The sequence below is a fragment of the Sceloporus occidentalis genome, unplaced genomic scaffold (genome assembly GCF_023333645.1).
Source record: "Sceloporus occidentalis isolate IW3139 unplaced genomic scaffold, rSceOcc1.0.p SCAF_4, whole genome shotgun sequence".
NCBI classification, from domain to species: Eukaryota; Metazoa; Chordata; class Lepidosauria; order Squamata; family Phrynosomatidae; genus Sceloporus; species Sceloporus occidentalis.
Window position 1 is genome coordinate 111,104,300 of NW_028316984.1, and position 20,375 is coordinate 111,124,674.

A 20,375-nucleotide genomic window follows, 5' to 3' on the forward strand; every position below is an offset into this window, starting at 1 on the left:
CCAAACACATTCTTCAAGCAACAAAAGAGGTGGCTGTACATAAAGACATTATCTGATGGCCAGTACAGAAATTTAATAGACAACCTGAAGAACATACCCATAGAATGTAAAGATAATGTAAAAAGTATAATTTGCACTATTTAAGTCTATGTCATGGTCAGCCATGAGGAGGACTTGGAGGACGATGAGGAGGACTCGGCTGTGCCAGGCCCCAGTTCTGCCCTGCCAGGTCTCGGCTCTGCTCTCCTAGCCCCAGAGGATTTGGCTCAGCCAGACCCTATCTCTGTGAGGTCTTCTCCAGTGGAGCCTGGGGCTCAACAGCCCAGCCTTGCCCCAGTAGAAGTGCCAGATTTGGGAGACTTGGGCCTGTTACAGACTGCCAAAATAAAGCTGCTTCGGGTCTCTTTGGAGGTATGCTATTTAAATGATGCATGGGTCCTAAGAGTCCGGAGGTTGCGCCAAAGCCACACTCCATTCCTAAGCACTGGAGTGCAGCTTTGGTGCAGCTTCCAGATTCTTAGGGTACATGCATCATTTAAACAGCATACCGCCAAAGAGACCTGAAGCAGCTTTATATTGGCAGCCTGTAACAGGCCATAGAGCAGCAGAGCATTGAGGTTCCTACCTTTAGCCAGAGGAGATGAGAAAGGGCGTGGCTTCAGCATTCCAGAGGCTTGCTGAGAAGCGCTCATTAGGCAATCAGCAGCTGGGATAAGGGAGCTATATATAAGACACCTGGCAGACGCTGCACTCTCTTGCCAGAGACTTAGTTCTCATTAGTGAATGCTGCTTGATCTGACTCCTGGCTTCCTAGAACCTTGACTGCCTTTGAATCCTTGACCTTGGACTGGACACTTTGACCAACTCTCTGGCACTCTTGACCTCGGACTGGACTGGTAGTATTGCTCTCTGTAATCCTGAACTTTAGACTGGTTAATGGCTTATTCTATTGGACGTTGTTTGGCATTGTGGAGAAACTGCTTCTTGGTAGCTCGGCGTGTTTACCTTTTGCCCAGCAGGCTCTTATCAGCCATGTGAATGTGTGTTGGCAGTATTCCCGGACAGTCTAATTGACTGGAAGGCGAAAGAACTCTGAACTAAACCCAGGGACATTGCCAAGGAGGAATGCAAAAATACACTATTTGTAGTAAAAAAGAAAGAGGATCATCGGTGAAACTCCTCAAGCAGTTAAGGATAGGCAAGAAGCAAAAGGAAAAGGGGGCAGAAATATTGTCAGAACTCTGAATACAAATGTTCAGTGATTTGTGGGCAGAGACAAGGAGAACTAATATAATATTCAATGCAGGGATATAGAAAATGACAACAAAAAAGGAAGAAAAAGAGTCCTCTTCCACAAGATCTGAAAAATCAAAGGGAAATTTAAACCAAGATGCTCTATGACCAAATGGAAAACATTACATGGCCAAATACAAATAAAAAGACAATGGAAACAATGCACTGAAGAACTATATAAAAAAGATGAAAGGGTGACAGATTTATTCATGGAAGAACCATTTGAAAATGAACCTACACTTTTAGAAGATGAGCTTGAAGCTACACTCAGAAATAAATCACCAGGAACAGATCGCATACCCACAGAACTGCTTCAAGCTACAGAGACAGAATCTACCCTAGTACTAACTATAATCTGCCAACAAATATGAAAAACAAAACAATGGTCTTCAAATTGGAAATGCTCAATATATATTTCAGTCCCCAAGAAAGGGGATTGCAATAACCACACTTTTACCATTTATGGGGTGAGAAATGCAGATATTCAAACAGGGTTGAGGAAAGGAAGAGGCATGAGGAGCCTTGGTAGTGCAGTGGTTAAATGTTGGTACTGCAGCCATTCACAGTCACAAGGTTGTGAGTTTGATCCCAGGCAGGGCTCCAGGGACCAGTCAGCTTTGCATCCTTCTGTAGATCACTGAAATGAGTACTCAGCTTGTTGAGGGCAATTAGCTTATACATTGTAAACTGCTCAGGGAGTGCTTCAGTGCACTGATAAGTGGTGTTGAAATGGACTTGCTATTGCAAAGACTTGGAAATATTATTAAAGAAAGTCAAGAAAGTGCAAAGGTAGGTTTACATTTGAACATTAAGAACAGAAGAAATAATGACGTCAGATGATTTGCATAACTTTAAAGCAGATGCTAAAGACGCTGAAAAAGTTCAAGATTTTGCATACCTTGGCTCAGTATTTAATTGGAATGAAAACTGCAGTCAAGAAATCAGAAGACTAGGACTTGGAAGGGTAGCTATGAAGGCTATAGACAAGATCCTGAAATATAAAGAAATATCATTGAATGATTAAGATAAGATTGTTCATGCCATTACATTTCCTGTTTCTGTGTATGGTTCTGAAAGCTGGAGGTGAAGAAAGCTGATAGGAAGAAAATCAATTTGAAATACTGTGCTGGAAAAGAGTTCTATAGATACAGTGGATTTCTAAAAAGACCAATAAATGAGTCCTAGAGCAAATCAAGCCTGAACTCTCCCTAGAAGCCAAGATGATTCAACTGAGGCTGTTGTACTTTGGCCATATCATGAGAAGACCCGTCTCACTAGGAAAGACAATAATGTTTGGTAAGACAGAAAGCAGTAGGAAGACAGGAGGGCTGCATTCCTGATGGACAGACTCAATCATGGAAGCCATGGCTTAGAGTCTGCAAGACCCATGTAGAGATGTTAATGACAACATGACTTGGAGGCCTCTCATTCCTTAATCGCCATAAGTTGAAGCTGATTTGATGGCAGTTGAAAACAAGTAGCTACTGCTACTCCTTGGTTTGGCTTTGCATTATGTCTTGTAAACAAGACACTGGTTGGTGTCACCACATGCAAAGGTGCGGACTACTCTCCCATCTTCTGTTTTATTCACTGTTTCACTCACTTCTTTCCCACCTGGCCAACCAGCCAGTTGCACCCAGCCAAACCGCTGCTGAGAGGGTGGGACTGAGATCTCCGAAGGGTCTGTTCAGTGTCTGCCAAGGCTGCTCCTCTGGCAGCCATGCTGGACTCAGAAAAGAAGGTCCTCTCCTCAACAGCAGCAGCTGCTGAGGAGGGCAGCACTGTAGCCTCTGGAGCACCTGTTCCGGGTCTGGCACAGTCGCTGGGGGAGAGAGAAAGAGAGGCAACACCCCTTTTCACTCACCCAGCAACTTCACCTATCCCGCCAAGTGTCCCACTCTACCAGTTGTAATAATAATAATAATAATAGGATTTATTTATATGCCGCCCAATCACTGGGAATCCGGGCGGCTTACAACAGTGAGGATAATAGACGGTTCCCTATCCTCAGGCTTACAATCTAAAAAGACATGACACAAAAGGAGAAGGGAATGGGGGGAGGGGATCAGGTCCAGCATTCTTCTCTCCCTCTGAGGCCTGGACCAAGGCAGATGGACTGGAGAGAGGGCTCTTTTTCTTTCTGGGGTGTCACCCAATGTGACCACACCTCTGGGTGGTGTGATATTCTGGCCAGACTAGGTGACCTTAGACAAGCTATAAGTCTGCCTTAGAGGAAAGCAAGAACAAACCACCTCTGTACAGATCTTGCCAAGAAAACCCCATGATAGGTCTGTCTTAGGGTAACCATAAGTCAGAAACAACTTGAAGCGCACAATAATAACATATCCTACAGCTGTGTTTGCTGGACCAGGAACATGACAGTGAGATAATGTTTATTTGCATCTAATTATGTTCTAAATGGAGGACCTGAGCTTTCAAAGTACTTATAACTTTGCTGGCTGATTGTGTAAGATTTTGTTGGGGGACCTACCATTCTCTATGTACTGCAGGGCTATAAATCCCATTATCCCTAACAATTCATTATGCTTGCTGGGGCTTAGAAGAGTCCAACAACAGCTGGAGGTGTATAGATTTTCTGTGCCTGAAAGAGAAATTACAAAATGGACATCTTTATGCCAGGAAATAACTCTGTGCCTGGCTTCTTGAAAACATAAACCAAACAAAATCTTCATCTATCCTTACAACAGAGGAAATCTATTGTGCAGCACAAGAAGTGCTATAATTTTACTTTTCTACCATTAAAGACTTTTTAGCTTTCATATAATTAGCTTCATTTGTATAAATGTATGTATCGAAGGTTAGAAAAAGGAAGCTGAAAGTGATATTTCAGTGTGGCCTTCTGCAAAATCTGTTTACCAACAGAGTGGAATACATGTACAGTACTGTATTCTTATATCTGTTCTAGTAGAATAGCAGTGTATGGTTTGAACTTTGGACTACTGCTCTGGAGACCAGGGTTTGAATCCCTAGTCAGCCATGGAAACTCACTGGGTGATCTTGGGGAAGACATGTTCTCTCAGCCTCAGAGGAAGGGAAAGTCAAATCCCCTCTGAACAAATTTTGCCACAAAAAATCCATGATAGGTTTGCCTTTGGGACACCATAAATAAGAAACAACTTTGAGACACACAACAACAGAGAGTAATAATACTTAAGAGGAAGCTTTTGGGGGGATTATTCTTTTTAGGAGATGCACACACAGAGCAAGATGCCCATGGCAGTTCCTCATCAGGCCCACAAACCTCTGATGTTACCTCTAATTACTGATCAGAGATGAGAGGGTACTTCAAGGTGCTGTCATTTAAACTGCCCTACATGGAACTGAGCTGTGATTTACTTACAGGATGGATGATGCATGGAATGGAATTCCAAGCCAAGATAAATAATCTCTCGATTGAGCCTCAAAAAAAGTTTACTTTTTTAAATCACACCTTTCAGAAACCCAATCAACTTCTCAGAGAACCCTAGAATTCCAGGGAACCCTGACTGAGAAGCCTTAGAGGATGCATTTTGATAGTGCACTGAGTTAGGCTGCATATATGTTGTTGAAGACAATGAAATTTAAGCAATCTAAATTGTGCATTGTTTTGCACCTTAAGTACTTGATCTACACTTCTTTTTCTTTTGGCAGTTTTGAAATCTTATAGGGCAGCATTTAAATAGACCTGTTTTTCTATAATAAGTGAGTCCCACAGGGAGTAGTTGCTCACAACAAATGCACATCTATAAATATTCATAAAAGGGTACCACAGTTTAAATAATTGATTTAGCCTGTACTGAAGTGCCATCAATTACAGGTTCTTTATTTAAAAAAGCCAGGAGATATTGGTGAATTATTTGGATATACTATAGTTTTTATAGCTGTATACTATAGTTCATAGTTTTTAAAAAGGCAAATATATGAAAAAAAGAGAAATTTGAAAATGTGACAATAATAATAAAATATTGATTGTTGTGCTTGTGATATTTGGTTGTTTTAAGTAATATCAAATCATTCCAGTTGTTATTGCAGTAAAATGATAGTGTGAAATTGATGCTGTTATAGTATAACAATAAGGACTTGACTCATGTATTTTATGTACACATGCATTCAACTGTAGTGACAAATGGCTTCATGCTGTGTGATTAAATGCATATTAGCGTTTGCCCTAGGCATTTGATTATTACCATCTTTACTTCATTACATTTCCACACTGTATGGCCATATAATTTATAAGATAATACAGACATCACTTTGTTGCTGATAGGAATTATTCTGTTTTATGGATGGTGTCCTTTAATTTTGCCTTTCATGGATTATAAAATTGGTTAATATCTGCTGAAGTGAATCACTGGAGAAGCAAATAAAGATGTTGGCCCCGGGTCACAATGTCATTTGTGATACTGGCAAAATCTTACAGGCTCATTTATCCCTGTACATGATTGATAATACTGTGGGTTAAATGGAGAAAGCTTTGCTTCCATTAAAGGATCATCATGAATGAAGACCTCCCACTTAAAAGTCAGGCATGATGAGAAGACAAGAGACTATCTACAGGTCAAATTAAATAACTTAAATAATTTAAGTGGAATGACAGTGTAATTTGTCCATCCTGTGTTATTACCTTGACCCCCATCAGGCTTACTGCTTTGCTTTCTAGTGGAGAGTATTTAATATGTAATGTTTAATAAGTGTTGTTCATATATATAAAAACCTTTATGACACTTAAAGGTGTGGTAAAAACAGGTTTTATAATATGCTTTCATGAAAGCCATTTTTACCTTGTAATATCTGCTAAACATAAAATCAGTAATAGAAGAGCACACAGAGTGGGAATGCTTCATTGTAGTGATTTTAATCATTTTTGCAATTTTAATTGTTTGCTATATTAGTTATAAAAAAATAAGGTTGTTTTCAGAAATGCGCTTATAACAAGACTGAAAAGAACATTGCTAAGACTAATACATACTTATTTTTTCTTAGGTAAGAGTTTACATTTTCGCAGCTGTATTTAGCAAAATGTACAAAGTTAAATGTTAAATAAATCCAATATATGTTAAATGTTTGAATAATTATCATCATTCCTTTTTCTAAATAAAATGTTGCTGGGGCCTCAAACAGACAGCCCTAAAGGGCCACAACTGGGCTGTGTTGGCAGCATAGTGTTCAGATGACACATGACTTGACCACGGCCGGAAGTCATCTTAGGTGCGCCTCATCCTGGACGAACTACCCCAATGTGGTAAAATACTGCTCCTTTTTGGTGAATTGTTCAGGACCATAGTGGCAGCCCTAATCAGGGCTAGGTGTGTGCGGCTGCTGTGGTCTTGGGGTGAACGGCAGGGGCACAGTCCTGGCAGAGACCTTTTGCACCGTCTGCTTCGACCCTATGTGACCAATTCAAATAATTTATATTAAAAGTTCCTTTGCAAAGGTCAAAGGGATTATTTTGATTATATAAAAAAATCAACACAGGGCATAGCATGTGCCACACAAGGCAGTTTTAGGCTGTACAGACAGGCGGCAGGACGCTGACCCTTTTTGCCCTGGATTGGGGCCACGGCAACCACACATGCCTTTGGAGGGAGTAAAAAGAAGCTACGAAAAGCGGCATCTTTTTTACTCCCTGGAAGGGGCATCATAGCACCACCAGTGCGCCACGATGATGCCTCTTCTACGCCATGCCATCCAGAAGGGCATGCGGTGTCATGGTGTGATGGGGGAGGAGTCACAGCATCCAGTGTGTGGATGCTGCGCCGCGGCTCTGCCCACAGGCTGGGACAAAGTACCAGTCTATATTGAACATTAATTTTTTAATCTTCTTTGCTTTATTTTAGTGTCATCTTATTTTTCCTTCTTTCTTACCATTTTTTCAAACAAAAAAAGTAAGTAAAGTAAGAAACACATTACATACTTTTCAAACAAAAAAGTATGTAATGTGGTTTTTTAACTTATTTTATTATACAATGTAAGCAAAACCTTATTGATCATATACGCGTGTTGAAATTAGTGAAACTAAGGCCCAGTACAGACCGCTACTTTGGGGCTGCCTGGGCTGAAAGTAGGGCTCGGGAGAGCAGAGCATCTGCGTGCTCCACGCTTTCCTGGCACCATTTTGGTGCACACACGTTCACATGCGCCGATGATGTGCTTTGTGCACCACGTCCAAATGGCGTGGTGTACAAGAGATGTCACCGCACCACTCCAAAGCTTTAGTGGTGTCTTGGCAGCAGCGCGGAAAGGAGCTGCATTTCGCAGCTCCATTTTGGGGCAGATTGTTGCCAAGCCCGTGCAGTAGCCACAGCAACGATCCAGAGGAGAAATGGGCGGACTCTTTAAAAACCTATTTTTAACCAAATATTCACTTCAAGCACATGAAACTATGTATATATAAATGTATTGTACTGTACTGAGGCTGTATGCCTTGAGCATGCTTCGAATACATTCACATCATCAACTCCATGTATATTTGAATGCTGTCACATGTGAGCAGCCATACTTGCAGAGCTGCTCATTGATGCGGGTCGATAGTGTGAACAACAAACCTGGAATGCATGAGATTATTTGCATAGTTGCGCTAAAAAACCCAACAATGTGTCAATGTTAAACCACTGCTAAAAAGCTTTCCCTTAACCCCCTGGACAGAAACAATTACAGCCAGTCTTGCTTTTACCATTCTTAGGCAAGGTAATCGAGGGGGCAGTCACCATTCCACTCCAAGCAGTCTTGGAAGAAACGGATTTTCTAGATCCATTTCAAACCGGATTTAGGACAGGATATGGAGTTGAGACCGCCATAGTCACCTTAGTCAATGATCTCCGTCTGGGCATCGACAGGGGAAGTGTGACCCTGCTGGTGCTCTTGGACCTCTCAGCAGCCATCGATACCATTGACCACAGTATCCTTCTGGAATGCCTGAGAAAGTTGGGAATTGGGGGTACTGTGCTCAAGTGGTTCTGGTCCTACCTCTCGGGCAGATTCCAGATGGTGTTGCTTGGAGACAGTTGTTCGGCCAAGAAGGAGCTCATGTCAGGCGTCCCACAAGGCACGATTCTGTCCCCAATGCTGTTTAACATTTACATGAAGTCACTGGGTGAGATCATCCGAAGACATGGGGCAGGGTATTATCAGTACGCCAATGACACTCAAATATATTTCTCTATGTCACAGACAGATGCAGTGACTAAGGATGGCGTCTCTCCTCTGAATGCCTGTCTTAATTTAGTAATGGACTGGATGAGGGAAAACAAACTCAAACTCAAGTTGAATCCCGGTACTTGCAATAGGGACCCCTAATCCGGGCATGGAATTATGTCAGCCAGTTCTGGATGGGGTCACACTTCCCCTGAAGAACTCTGTCCGCAGCTTGGGGGTGCTCCTGGACTCGTTGCTTCAACTGACGGCTCAAGTGGATGCGATGGTCAAGAGCACTTGCTATCAGCTTTGGCTGATACGCCAGCTGCACCCTTTCCTGGAGCCGTGAGACCTTGAAACATCTCTTCACTGGCTGCCAATCAGCTTCCAGGTAAGGTACAAGGTGTTGGTTTTAACCTTTAAAGCCCTACATGGCTTGGGTCCTGATTACTTGCAGGAGCGCCTCCTTCCATACAATCCTCCCCGCACACTTCGGTCCTCTGGAAAGAATCTGCTACAACCTAAGAAGACCAGACTTTCAGCGGTGACCCAGAAGACCTTCTTATCAGTCACTCCAAGGCTCTGCCATATTGCCACCTTGGAAAGCATTTTTAATTCCTGCAAGCCATCAGTATTCTATATGTCATGGCTCACTCTGTTATGATTCGTTATATTTGCTGCACTTGTGTGTTTTTGCTTTTGTTTTCATTTGTCTGTTTAAATCTTGCTGTTGCTAGGACTTTTAAGTTGCAAACCATACATCATTCAGTTGTAAGCATGACTGAGCACTTTCTGAAAAATTCTTCTTTTTTTTAAAAAAAGTAGCATAATGAACACATGCATGGATCACCCTCACTTGTAAAAATAAATGAGTTCAATATGAAAAAAAATAAAAATAAAAAGGCTATTAAGATGGATCTCTTTCAGCAGGCCTTCCCAGACTAGGTTAGATCCATTAGATCCATTAGACTTGCCTCTCCCCTCTATTGATACCGACACCAAAATTGATTAATACCATCACCCCCATCACCCCCTCTTCTGGCATGCGAGGTAGATGACCAGGCAGGCACAGCTCCATCAGGGCTAGCCTGGAAGAAGAGACTCCTCCCTCCATAACTGTCATCTTCCTGCCTGTGAGGGAGTTGATCAGGCAGGCCCAGCACCACAAGGGCTAGCCTGGAAGAAAAGACTCCTCCCTCCATAACTATCATCATCTGGTCTATGAGGCAGTTAATAATCAATAAATAATAAATTGTTCATTTATTAACTGCTTTTCCAACAATCAAAGCGGTGTACAGAAATTGTTAAAAACAGACAATAAAAACAGTAGAAACCACATCTTAAAAGTACATAATTAAAATAGATTAAATGCAACCAAAATTTAAAAACATCCAATGACATTATTAAAATCAAGAATCATAGATACTATACAACGATAGGGGAATATATTCTTAAACGGAATTAGGAGGGAAGGCTTGAAGGAAGAGATGAGTTTTTAACGCCTTCTTAAAGGCTTCCACTGATCCACTAAGGCGGATCCCTTCAGGTAAGGCATTCCATAGACAGGGTGCCACGGCCGAAAAGGCCCTTTGTTGAGTGGATGCCAATCTCACCTTAGGTTGGTTAAGAGACAGTTTTCCAGAAATTCTGAGTGTGCGGGGAGGATTATGCAGGGAGAGGCGTTCCCTCAAGCAACCCAAGCCATTTAGGGCTTTAAAGGTAATAACCAGCACTTTGTACTGTACTGGGACCGGAAACGAATTGGCAGCCAGTGTAGAGATTTTAAAATAGGTGACCAGGCAGGCCCAGCTCCATCAGGGCTAGCCTGGAAGAAGAGCCTCCTCCCTCCATAACTGTCATCTTCCGGCCTGCGAGGGAGTTGACCAGGCAGGCCCAGCTCCATCCGGGCTAGCCTGGAAGAAGAGACTCCTCCCTCCATAACTGTCATCTTCCGGCCTGCGAGGGAGTTCACCAGGCAGGCCCAGCTCCACCAGGGCTAGCTTGGAAGAAGAGACTCCTCCCTCCATAATGGTCATCTTCCAGCCTACGAGGGAGATGACCAGGCAGGCCCAGCTCCACTAGGGCTAGCCTGGAAGAAGAGACTCCTCCCTCCATAACTGTCATCTTCCGGCCTGAAGAAGAAGAGCCCTCCCTCCAGTCCATCTGCCTTGGTCCAGGCCTCAGAGGGAGAGAAGAATGCTGGACCTGATCCCCTCCCCCCAGTGATTCCCAAAGTGGTCCACGTGGACCCCCAGGAGTCCATGGGAGACTTGACGGGGGTCTACAGGGGTCTAATCTTCACATTTTTTGACGAGTTTTGGGAATATGGTAGAAATGTAGCAGCAGGGGGTCCACTGAAACCAGTAAAATTTTGAAAGTGGTCTACGAGAAAAAAAAGTTTGGGAACCACTGCCTCCTCCCATCACCATTCCCTTCTCCTTTTGTGTCGTGTCTTTTTAGATTATAAGCCTGAGGGCAGGGAACCGTCTATTATCCTCTCTGTTGTAAGCCACATGGATTCCCAGTGATTGGGCAGCATATAAATAAATCCTATTATTATTATTATTATTATTATTATTATTATTAGAGGAAGATTAATTTCTTATGCTAATCAACCCAAAATTTTTAAATGTATTCCTATTGGATAGTTTTAAATTTTTTGATGTTATTTTTTTATAAGTTGATTACTGTTTTTATCACTGGGCGGAGGGTTGGGGTTTTGGGGTTTTTAAATTGTAACTAATTGTTTGATGTTTTATTTATACTGTTGGAATCTGCTTTGATTGCATATGAAAAAGCAGAATACAAATAAATATTATTATTATTAATATTATTATGACCCTAAGGATATCTTTTTTTTAAAAAAATTCAAAAACCTATATTTTGTTCTTGGAATGCAGTAGTTTCCCCAGGTAATTCAGACCAGGATCTAGTAGTAGACAGCAGAATCCATTGAGTTGGAGAATATGATCTTCCCTTCCTACTGCAACCCTCTGTTTCCTCTGGAAATCTGGAAAACCCTCTGGACTGGGTTTTCAAGCATCTCTAAATAGTGCAGGAAGAAGGAGAGAAAAAGAAAGTTCCACTAGTGGTTTTGTAGCATCAGCACAGTGCTGGACCTTATTCACTGCCATTACTATTGCAGTTCAGAACATAGTTGCCAAAATATTCACCTGTCTGTTATTTTTATTGAGCAGCACACCTACTAATCACTCCAACTCAGTCATAGTCTGTGAGCTGCTAAACATACTGCATCCTTTTCAAACCTTTAAAAAGGTGTTTTGTAGCATAATCCTATGCATGTATCTTCACATAATTCAGTGTCTTTGGGTTTAATGATGTTTACTCCTTTAGAAATATATGTAGGATTGCAGCCCCAATTATCTGGAAGCGTTTCTATACTTGTGTACAATAAAACAAAATTACCTCCATGACCTTTCCCACTGAGACTTTAAAAAGGTGGGCATATACTTAATCTCCAATTAGCTTGTATTGTTAAATTAGAAACAGAAAAACAATTACACTACTTGTGCAGTGCACAATGACTTACTGGAGTTTGGAAGTTAATAGTAATTAAGTCCTTTCCCCCATAACCATGGTGTAACTACATACAATTAAAACTGAAACGAAAGATGGTTTTATCCCCATTGCACTGTAACTTTCAGTTACTTTTATAGTTAAGGAGCATGGCCTCACCAAATTATGGAAAAGGATTATCACATCATTCAAATGCTGGCTTGTGCTGTTCCTCTTCCTGCTACCACATGCTCTTTTGAGGTGATGACGAGGTGGATTTTTAAATGTAATTAAAATTGATGATCTTTGTTACTTTTGCAAAATGGAAAAGTAAGAAGTTACTTTTAAACAATAACTATAATGTCTGCTAAGTAATTTTCTTTTGCTTTGGAGTGATAAATATAACTGATTGACACTGATTACTTTTAATATTCACAGCTCTGCATATACCTCTACAGTAAATACACATCTTAAATACACCTATTCAGTCCAGCAAGAGTAATCCCAAATTTATTTTATTTGAATTAGGGTGGCCAGATATCATAACTGCAAAGGAAGACAGGGTACCACAAATGTAGGACCATCAAGAAAAATGTGGACATTACAAAATAAAAGCTAAAAACACTACTGTGAATATAAATGCATTCTTCTTAATCATGCTCAAAATGGAGGACATTTTGGAATTCCTCCTGGACAGAAGATAGGATGTGTGCTGGAAAAAGAGGATATCTGGTCACCCTCGTTTTCTTTCTTGACTATACTTTTAAAAGAGATCCACCATGGTGCAGTGGTTTGACAGCTGAACACTGAGAGACCAGAGTTTGAACCCACACTCAGTCACAGAAACCCACTGAGTGACCTTGTTTTCTGAGTAGTAATTCATCTTGTTTGTGTTAAATTTTAGAAATATAGATTAATATTTAAACCACATTATATATTTAATTTTTAAAGATACAATTTCTAAAATGGATGAAGGGTTAAACAAAGAAGCCCCTGCCTACGCATTACAAAATTCTTCTGAAGCACTACTTTCTATTCAGCGATTAGATTTTAAAACAAGTTTTCTGGAGGCAGTAGAAGAACTGCGCATGAGAAGGGTAAGTGAATTTCTTAATTCAAAATGTAATGCAATACATTCAGCAAGATAAATAATCCAATAAAATATATTAAAGTGGATTAAACAGTGTCTATGCCTGGCTATCCATGGCTTTTGAAAGCCAGCCTAAACAGAGTTTAACAGAGGTCTATGAAAATATTCAGGCTCTACCAAATTAGATTAGTTTCTAGTAAAGGAATTATTCACTCATGGTGCAGATAGTATAATTAAGAGTTCATTACAATGAAGGAATGTAGTTTCTACATACTGAAGTCTCAGGATTTAGGGGACATTGGGGGTAAAAGAGGTACTGTTTCCTGACAAAATACTATGGAGTACTAGAAAAGGGTATTTTACCCATTTTTTGTTTTGTTTATTGAAACACTGAATATGAAATACAATTTATGAAATAAAAAGTTTACAAATTAATTAACACCATTGCAAAACATTCACATACTGTACTGCATATTCTAATGTATAAGTCTAGAAATTTCAGTAAAAAAATTGACTCAGAAAAATCTATGTTGACTTAGCCATGGGTGAAGGGGGCTTGTTTGTGTAATGCCACATAGTGATGTGGCTTTACACTTGAACTAAGCCAAAGCAGAATTGGTAAATTGCTTCTAGTCATATCTGTATCCTGGAATTTAGGAATATGGAGCCCTGGTGGCGCAGTGGGTAAATGCCTGTACTGCAGCCATTCACTCGAAACCACAAGGTTGCGAGTTCAAGACCAGCAAAAGGGCCCAAGCTCGACTCAGGCTTGCATCCTTCCGAGGTCGCTAAAATGAGTACCCAGACTGTTGGGGGCACATTAGCTTACTTGCTAATTAGCTTACTTGCTGTTCATCGCTATGATCTTTGGAATAGCGGTATATAAATAAAACAAATTAATTATTAATTATTAATACTGTCCAGGAAGCATGGACCCAAACCCCCGAGTGGTTGGAGAGGTTGAACTAATTTAGGCACTCATATCCATAGCGACCATTTCTCTAAATGGGAGGGTTAGAGACGGGGACAAATCTGTCTCAACAGCCTGGATTTATTATTTCAGCATGACTTGAATTCTAACCTCTTTAGTTGACTTTTTAACCTCAGCCAACAAGGGACACAGGTTCTCCCAGTAGCCTTTAGACAATTTTTTTAGCATTGAGCTAATTTACAGATATGGTAGTTCCTTGTACCTTATCCATGATCCCAGGATAAGTTGTTTTACCTTATCCAGGATCCCAGCCAACTTTCCTTCATTCATAGCCTCTGCTTCTGCCAAAGAATTGTTACCTTCAAAAGCCTCTCCCTTTCCTTCTCTTAAACCCATGGGAGCTTTCCAATCCTTTCTCTCTGTCTCTCAAACCCACTACATAGACATTTTAACATCTTAGCCGCAAACAATTTAAAAAATGGAATTGGGGAATAGTATGTCCCAAATGTCTTCTAACCATTTCTTACTGCCAGCAAACAGCTGCTTGGAAACAACAACCTGTTTGTTTACAAACCTGAGAAATGAGACAAGCCCAGTCCTCAGACCTGGTGTCGATAGATGGAATGTCTCAAGGTCCAAACAAAAAGTAATGGCTATAGAGACCAACTCAGATTCCATTGTCCTCTTCCAGCCAGGTTGATCTGTTTGCAAAAACTGGTGCCAACATTTCAGTAGTCTTGATTGTCCACATGCCAAAGGGTGCTGCTTGTGTTGAGCTTTTTCACTATCCACCAGCCGTCAATATAGTACTGTTTGCTCTGACAGCAAATTTTTCTAACAAGGACAAGGGGGAGTGGACTGATTCTGTTGGTTGGCTGGAGAGTTTAATTTATATTTCACTTTTTCTCTAAGGAGATTAAGAGTTTTGCACCTCTCCAAGATGGTTAGCATTTTTACTTGTTGTGCTAACCAGCTGTTACATAAGGAAAATCCTTGTATGCAGCAAAGCTGGTCACCTGTTGTAATCTGCAACTTGTCTGTTCCTTATTATTCCATTTATAGTACAATATTTCTGCTTCATAATCCACTAAGTAGATAATGATGTAGTCTGCTACAATTGCAGGGCTGGAAAAGACCACTAAAACTCATATTCACCAGCTTCCAAATCGTGTGTGTGTGTGTGTATGTGTGTGTGTGTGAGTGTGTGAATGAAGAGGCAAGGGGAGGGGAGGGGGAAACAAGGCAGACTCAATAGTGTACAGCATAAATCCCCCTCCCTGTTTCTCTCTGATATATTTTATTATTATGTGCATCCTGACCTTTATATTATTGCCTTACAAGTCTGGCTTTCAGACTTGGTCAGAGTACACTACACTGTTTACACTTTAAATTTGAAATAATTTCACACTCTTTAAACTGCTTGTTTCTTTTGTTAACATATATTAGCAAATTTACTATTCCTTTTTGTGCAGGGAAGGTAAAATCATATTTACTTTTACTTTTGAGCATTTGTAGATCAATGTGTGCAATTAGTAACAAGGTAATTAAAATAGCAAAGACCTGGAGCAATTACTAAAGGAAGTCAAAGAAGAAAGTGCTAAGGTAGGCTTAATATTAAGAAAACAAAAATAATGACCATGGAAGAACTACATGAATTCATCCTAGATGACAACAATTAGAAAACAAAAATAATGACCATGGAAGAACTACATGAATTCATCCTAGATTACAACAAACTAGAAAGTCAAATTGAAATAGTTAAAGAGTTCCTGTACCTTGGATCAAACACTGTTCAGAATGGAGATTGCAGTAAAAAAATCAGAAGACTGGAGATTATCACATGAAGGACGGGACGCCATTGTCATGTCCCTGTTGCATCCTTCCTGCCCAATCACGGGAAGGACTTTCACACTTGAACCGCATTTGACCTGGCAGGAAAGCATGAGTGAGAGTGATTGCGCAAATCACTTTCACACCGCAGCGGGGTGAAAAGCGCTTGCAGGTGTTATTTGCAGTCTTTTGTATTAACTGCTTAACCCATTTTTCAGCCAGCTGCAGTGTGAAAGTGATTTGCACAATCACTTTCACTCAGGTCGTGGATAGGATAAGGATGGGGAAGCAATCCCGTCTCTATCCTATCCCCCTTGTGATAATTTACTATGATTGGGAAGGGCAGTTATGAAAGAAGTAGACACAATCCTAAACTGCAAAGACATAACACTGAATACTAAAGTTAGGATTGTCCAAACCATTGTATTCCCCATCAGGATGTAGGGATTTGAGAGCTGGACAGTGAAGAAAGCCAAAAGAAAATCAACACATTTGAGATGTAGCGCTGGAGAAGAGTGCAGAAGATACCTTGGATGGCCAAAAAGACAAACAACTGGGTCCTAGAACAGATCAAGCACAAACTCTCCCTGGAAGCCAGGATGACTAAACTGTTGTACTTTGGCCACATCATGAGAAGGCATGGCTCATTAGAAACATCAATGATGCTAGGAAAGGTGGAAAAGGAATTAGAAAGAGAGGAAGATTGCACCCCAGATGGCTAGACTCAGTCAGAGAGGCTTTGAACCTGAACCTGCAGGACTAGAGGACAGTGGGCCTTGGAAATGTATCACTCACAGGATCACCATGCAGTAAGGTTGACTCGAGGGCAGTTAACCACAACAATAATCAATATTCCCCCCCCCCCCCATTTCTCAATTATCCTTTTTTGCCCATAAATTATTGGTACTGTGTTGAAGGTACTTGTCTTGTCTCAGAATAATCTAATCAAAAGGCTATAGGAACAACTATACTTTTCACCTACCTAGCTTGACCCACTCCAATTCTCTTGTTAATTGTCATCAGGTTGACTTTTATTTATGTCAGTCCTATAATGGAAGGTCTCCAGATTTTGGACTTTCTCATCATATAGCTTCTGTGGTAAAAGACATTCAAAAGGGCTCTATCATGCCTTGTTCTGTGCAGTACTAGCATGTGTTAGCTATGGTGCCACTGCTGTTATCTCCAAGAGATCCTCCTCCAGTCTTATGTCCCACTACTGCTGCTGCACATTTAGTCTTTGTGCAGGGCTATAATATTATCATAGGGCATATGGACATGAGATACAGTGTGCACAGGTCCAGCTTTTATCTGGGAAATCAGGTTACGTTATTTGAGTTTCTAAGGCAGGATGGTTGTCCAAGGTCAATTTCTCCACACCTGGCATCCATGCAATTTGTAGCTGAAGCAAGAGCATGAATGTAACTGGCATAGGAGCAAGACCTATGGCACAGATACACTGTGCTGAATGTCATACCATAGCAAAGGAAGATCAGTGAAAAGCTGGACCCAGAAATGGGAATAAAACTAGAGGTAAGAAAAAATTAATAAGCGCTGGACTCAGGGCTACTCAGGGAAGATATTCCTGCAGCCAGTCATCCCTTCCCAGTTACCTCCTAGTCTCCAGTGTGTATCTGATTCGCATCTGTCACTGGTCTCTCCTTGTGAGGGGATTCTTCAACCCAAGGAGGAGACCCTACTTGTGCGTGAAGCAAACTTGAACTACACATGTATAAAATCCATTGTGGATGAATTTGTCAGGTTCATTACTGGTGTAGTGGTCCTCTCTACTCTTTAATATTTCATTCCTTTTTTGCTCTGTAATATTTGTTTCTGACTTGTGGAAGGATCTTCCCTCCTTCTACAGATTTTAAACTTTAGAGATCTTCCCTAGGTCTGAACAAGTTTTACTTGAATAGTTAGTTTATGTAGGGCATCCTAAAGAGATTATGAAGCAGTCTTGAAGTCCAAGAACTATTGATTGAACAGCATGAAGAAAATAGATGTTGCAATTTCGTAGGAGGTGGATTATGATTTTGAAAAAGATAGTAAAAGTAGCCAGTTTTGGCTGCCTGGATGTGAGCCATCTATACTCTGTTCCTAAATCTGTTCAGGGTCAAAAATCAGGAGGGGCTTGACCAACACACAGCCTCTCTTGTAAAACTACAGCCTGGAGCAAGCATTTTACAAAAGGCTTGACACTTTCTAAAGGTTATAACGAGTAAATAAACCATCAAATGACTCCTCTTTTATTGCTATGGTGAGGTTTTTGTAAAAACACTTAAATCCTTGTAGTCCTAAGGCAGCTAATAAAATATCAACAGTTTTAAAGGTTTTGTGTCTCTTGTTATTTTCTTAAGATTACATACAGTTTTTATTGAATCAAAAAAAGTTTTCTTTTAAGGCGGATGCAGGTCAGTTTGAAGAACACAAAGTTTGAAAAACTTCACATTTTCTATAAAAATTAACAGTATTGAGCTGAAGGATGGCTACATTTTTGTTTGGTATTTCTGTTTTAAATGACCAGCTCTTTCTTTTAGACCAGTGTGTCTCAACCTTCCTAATGCCATGACCCAGAGGTTGAGAACTGCAAAGGGGTCGCGACCCACAGGCAGAGAACCACGGCACTAGAGTTTTATAGATTATGGTGCCAACTCTGGGTCTTAGGCAACTCCTGTGAAAGGGATGTTCAACCCCCAAAGGGGTCACAGCCCACAGGTTGAGAACCGTTGTTTTAGACAAACATTTTATTTCCTTCAATAATATAGCATGACAGCTACTTTTCATGTATCATATAGTGCTTTTGGACTATACAAAGTTTTCAAACTCCTTTAGTAAAAAATATCAAGAAGAACTGAAATTCATATAATTTTGAAAGAACAGGTTTTGACTTGATAGCATCAGTTTGTTTCATTCAAATACCGAAAGCCTTATCACATGAGGAAAGAAGGCCGAAATGGAGAAGGAAAGTAGTGGCTTTCTCTTTACCTCTCTGTATACAGTTGTAGTACTTCCATTCTCCTTCCCGAGGGAGATGGTTGTAAAAGTGTGCCTTTTGTTGAACAGATTTTTCCAGCACAACATGCAGAGGAATGGAGAAAGCTGTTACTCTTGCTCTCTGTTTTGGCTTTCTTTTTTCATGCAGTAAGGCTATTAGTTATCAGTACAATCATTTGAGTTGTACAGGCCTAGTTGCCTGCACCACTGAGTATGTGAATTAGGATTTGAACAAATGAGCATAGAGGTGATAATTTATAGTTCTTATGCCTGATGCACATGTGACAGTTAAAATCAAACTAGTAATTTAAGGCTTACGAATCTTCAGTCCTTGCCTCCCCTATTAATTTTTAGCATCACCCTTCCCCATGTGCCACTATGCCAAAAATGCTGCATTGCAGTGATGAGAATGGTGTGGCTGTCCAAATGTTGTTGGATAAGTTAGCATACCCAAGGATAAGAAATGATGGCAGTGGTAGTTCAACAATATCAAGAGGGCTGCATGAGTACCTATAAGCATGGTAATTGTTTCTTTCTCTCTTTACCAAAGCCCAAATCCTGTTGTTTGTAACATTTTTTTTGTATTTTTTACAAGGATGAGAGGCTAAGATTAATTTCTCCCCTCCTGCTTAAGTTTCTGGGTAGACCTAACAATTGGTACTTGGAGTACCTGTTAAATGATTCTAAGAAAAGCAAAACGGAAGTAGTGGCAAAGTTCCTTTTCTCTGCTGTTAAAACACGTAAGATTATGACCCAAACTAAATGAACAGCCTTATCTTTTATATTTCGAATACCCAAACAAATATCCATTTTGGCTATGTGTTTTATGGCTTAGTATTATCTAATGCATCTGTGAGTACTTCTGTGTATATACAAATGTACATATTACGAGTACGTCATGAATATCTGTTCTATAGCCCCATTTTAATAAGCTTTATATGTTTTATGCGTTTTATACACACTTTGTTGTCTTATGGCCTGTTGGCTGAAATAAAGATTATTATTATTACATTTACATAGTTGCATGTAATTGTTAATTGTTTTTTCAAATGAAAACCAGCCTCAGAAGCCTGAAGTCATGAGTGGAAAAATAAAAGTAAAAACAAAAACAAAAAACAGATGCTTAACCTTTTCTTATCTGGCCATTTTTCTCTACTAAACCATCCTAGTTCTCCTTTTCTTCATGTGGGAGAAAAGATATATGAACACTTTACTGGTTGTTTTCGACAGGAGTTTTACTCATAATGTATCATGTTTCTACTTTTCATTAATGTTTGTTCTACTGGTAGCACATTTTAACAGCATTTGTAAATAAATTGTTTAAAAGTGTACTCCCCCTTCTGTGAAAAGTCATAGGGTAATCAAAATAATTGGCCTTTGTCCCTGATGGGGGAGTAATAGGAGATGAATCCAGAGTCACTGGTTATAGACAATTATAAGAAAACTATTTTGTTGTAGTTACAGAATATTATTTACCTAGGGAGTACAGAAAGATATTTATTGAGCTTTTAGATTTTGATGTTTATCTATTTTACTTCCAAGCCACATAACATTTGCAATATTCTGCAAACAATGCTGTAATATTAG

At 40.2% G+C, this 20,375-nt stretch overlaps 1 protein-coding gene across 11 annotated transcripts in view; it reads left to right on the plus strand.

Moving 5' to 3' along the window:
* The window catches only part of CCDC73 (coiled-coil domain containing 73), a 101,941-nt gene that overhangs the window by 11,731 nt on the left and 69,835 nt on the right, over window positions 1-20,375 (plus strand). For 10 of the 11 annotated variants that reach the window (XM_089521271.1, XM_089521265.1, XM_089521267.1 and 7 more), the window contains one exon: window positions 12,895-13,040. In XM_089521271.1, the coding sequence (XP_089377397.1) occupies window positions 12,909-13,040 (132 nt within the window). In that variant the 5' untranslated portion in view covers window positions 12,895-12,908. The remainder of the gene's footprint in view (window positions 1-12,894; window positions 13,041-20,375) is intronic. The other variant, XM_089521275.1, reaches the window with a different exon arrangement.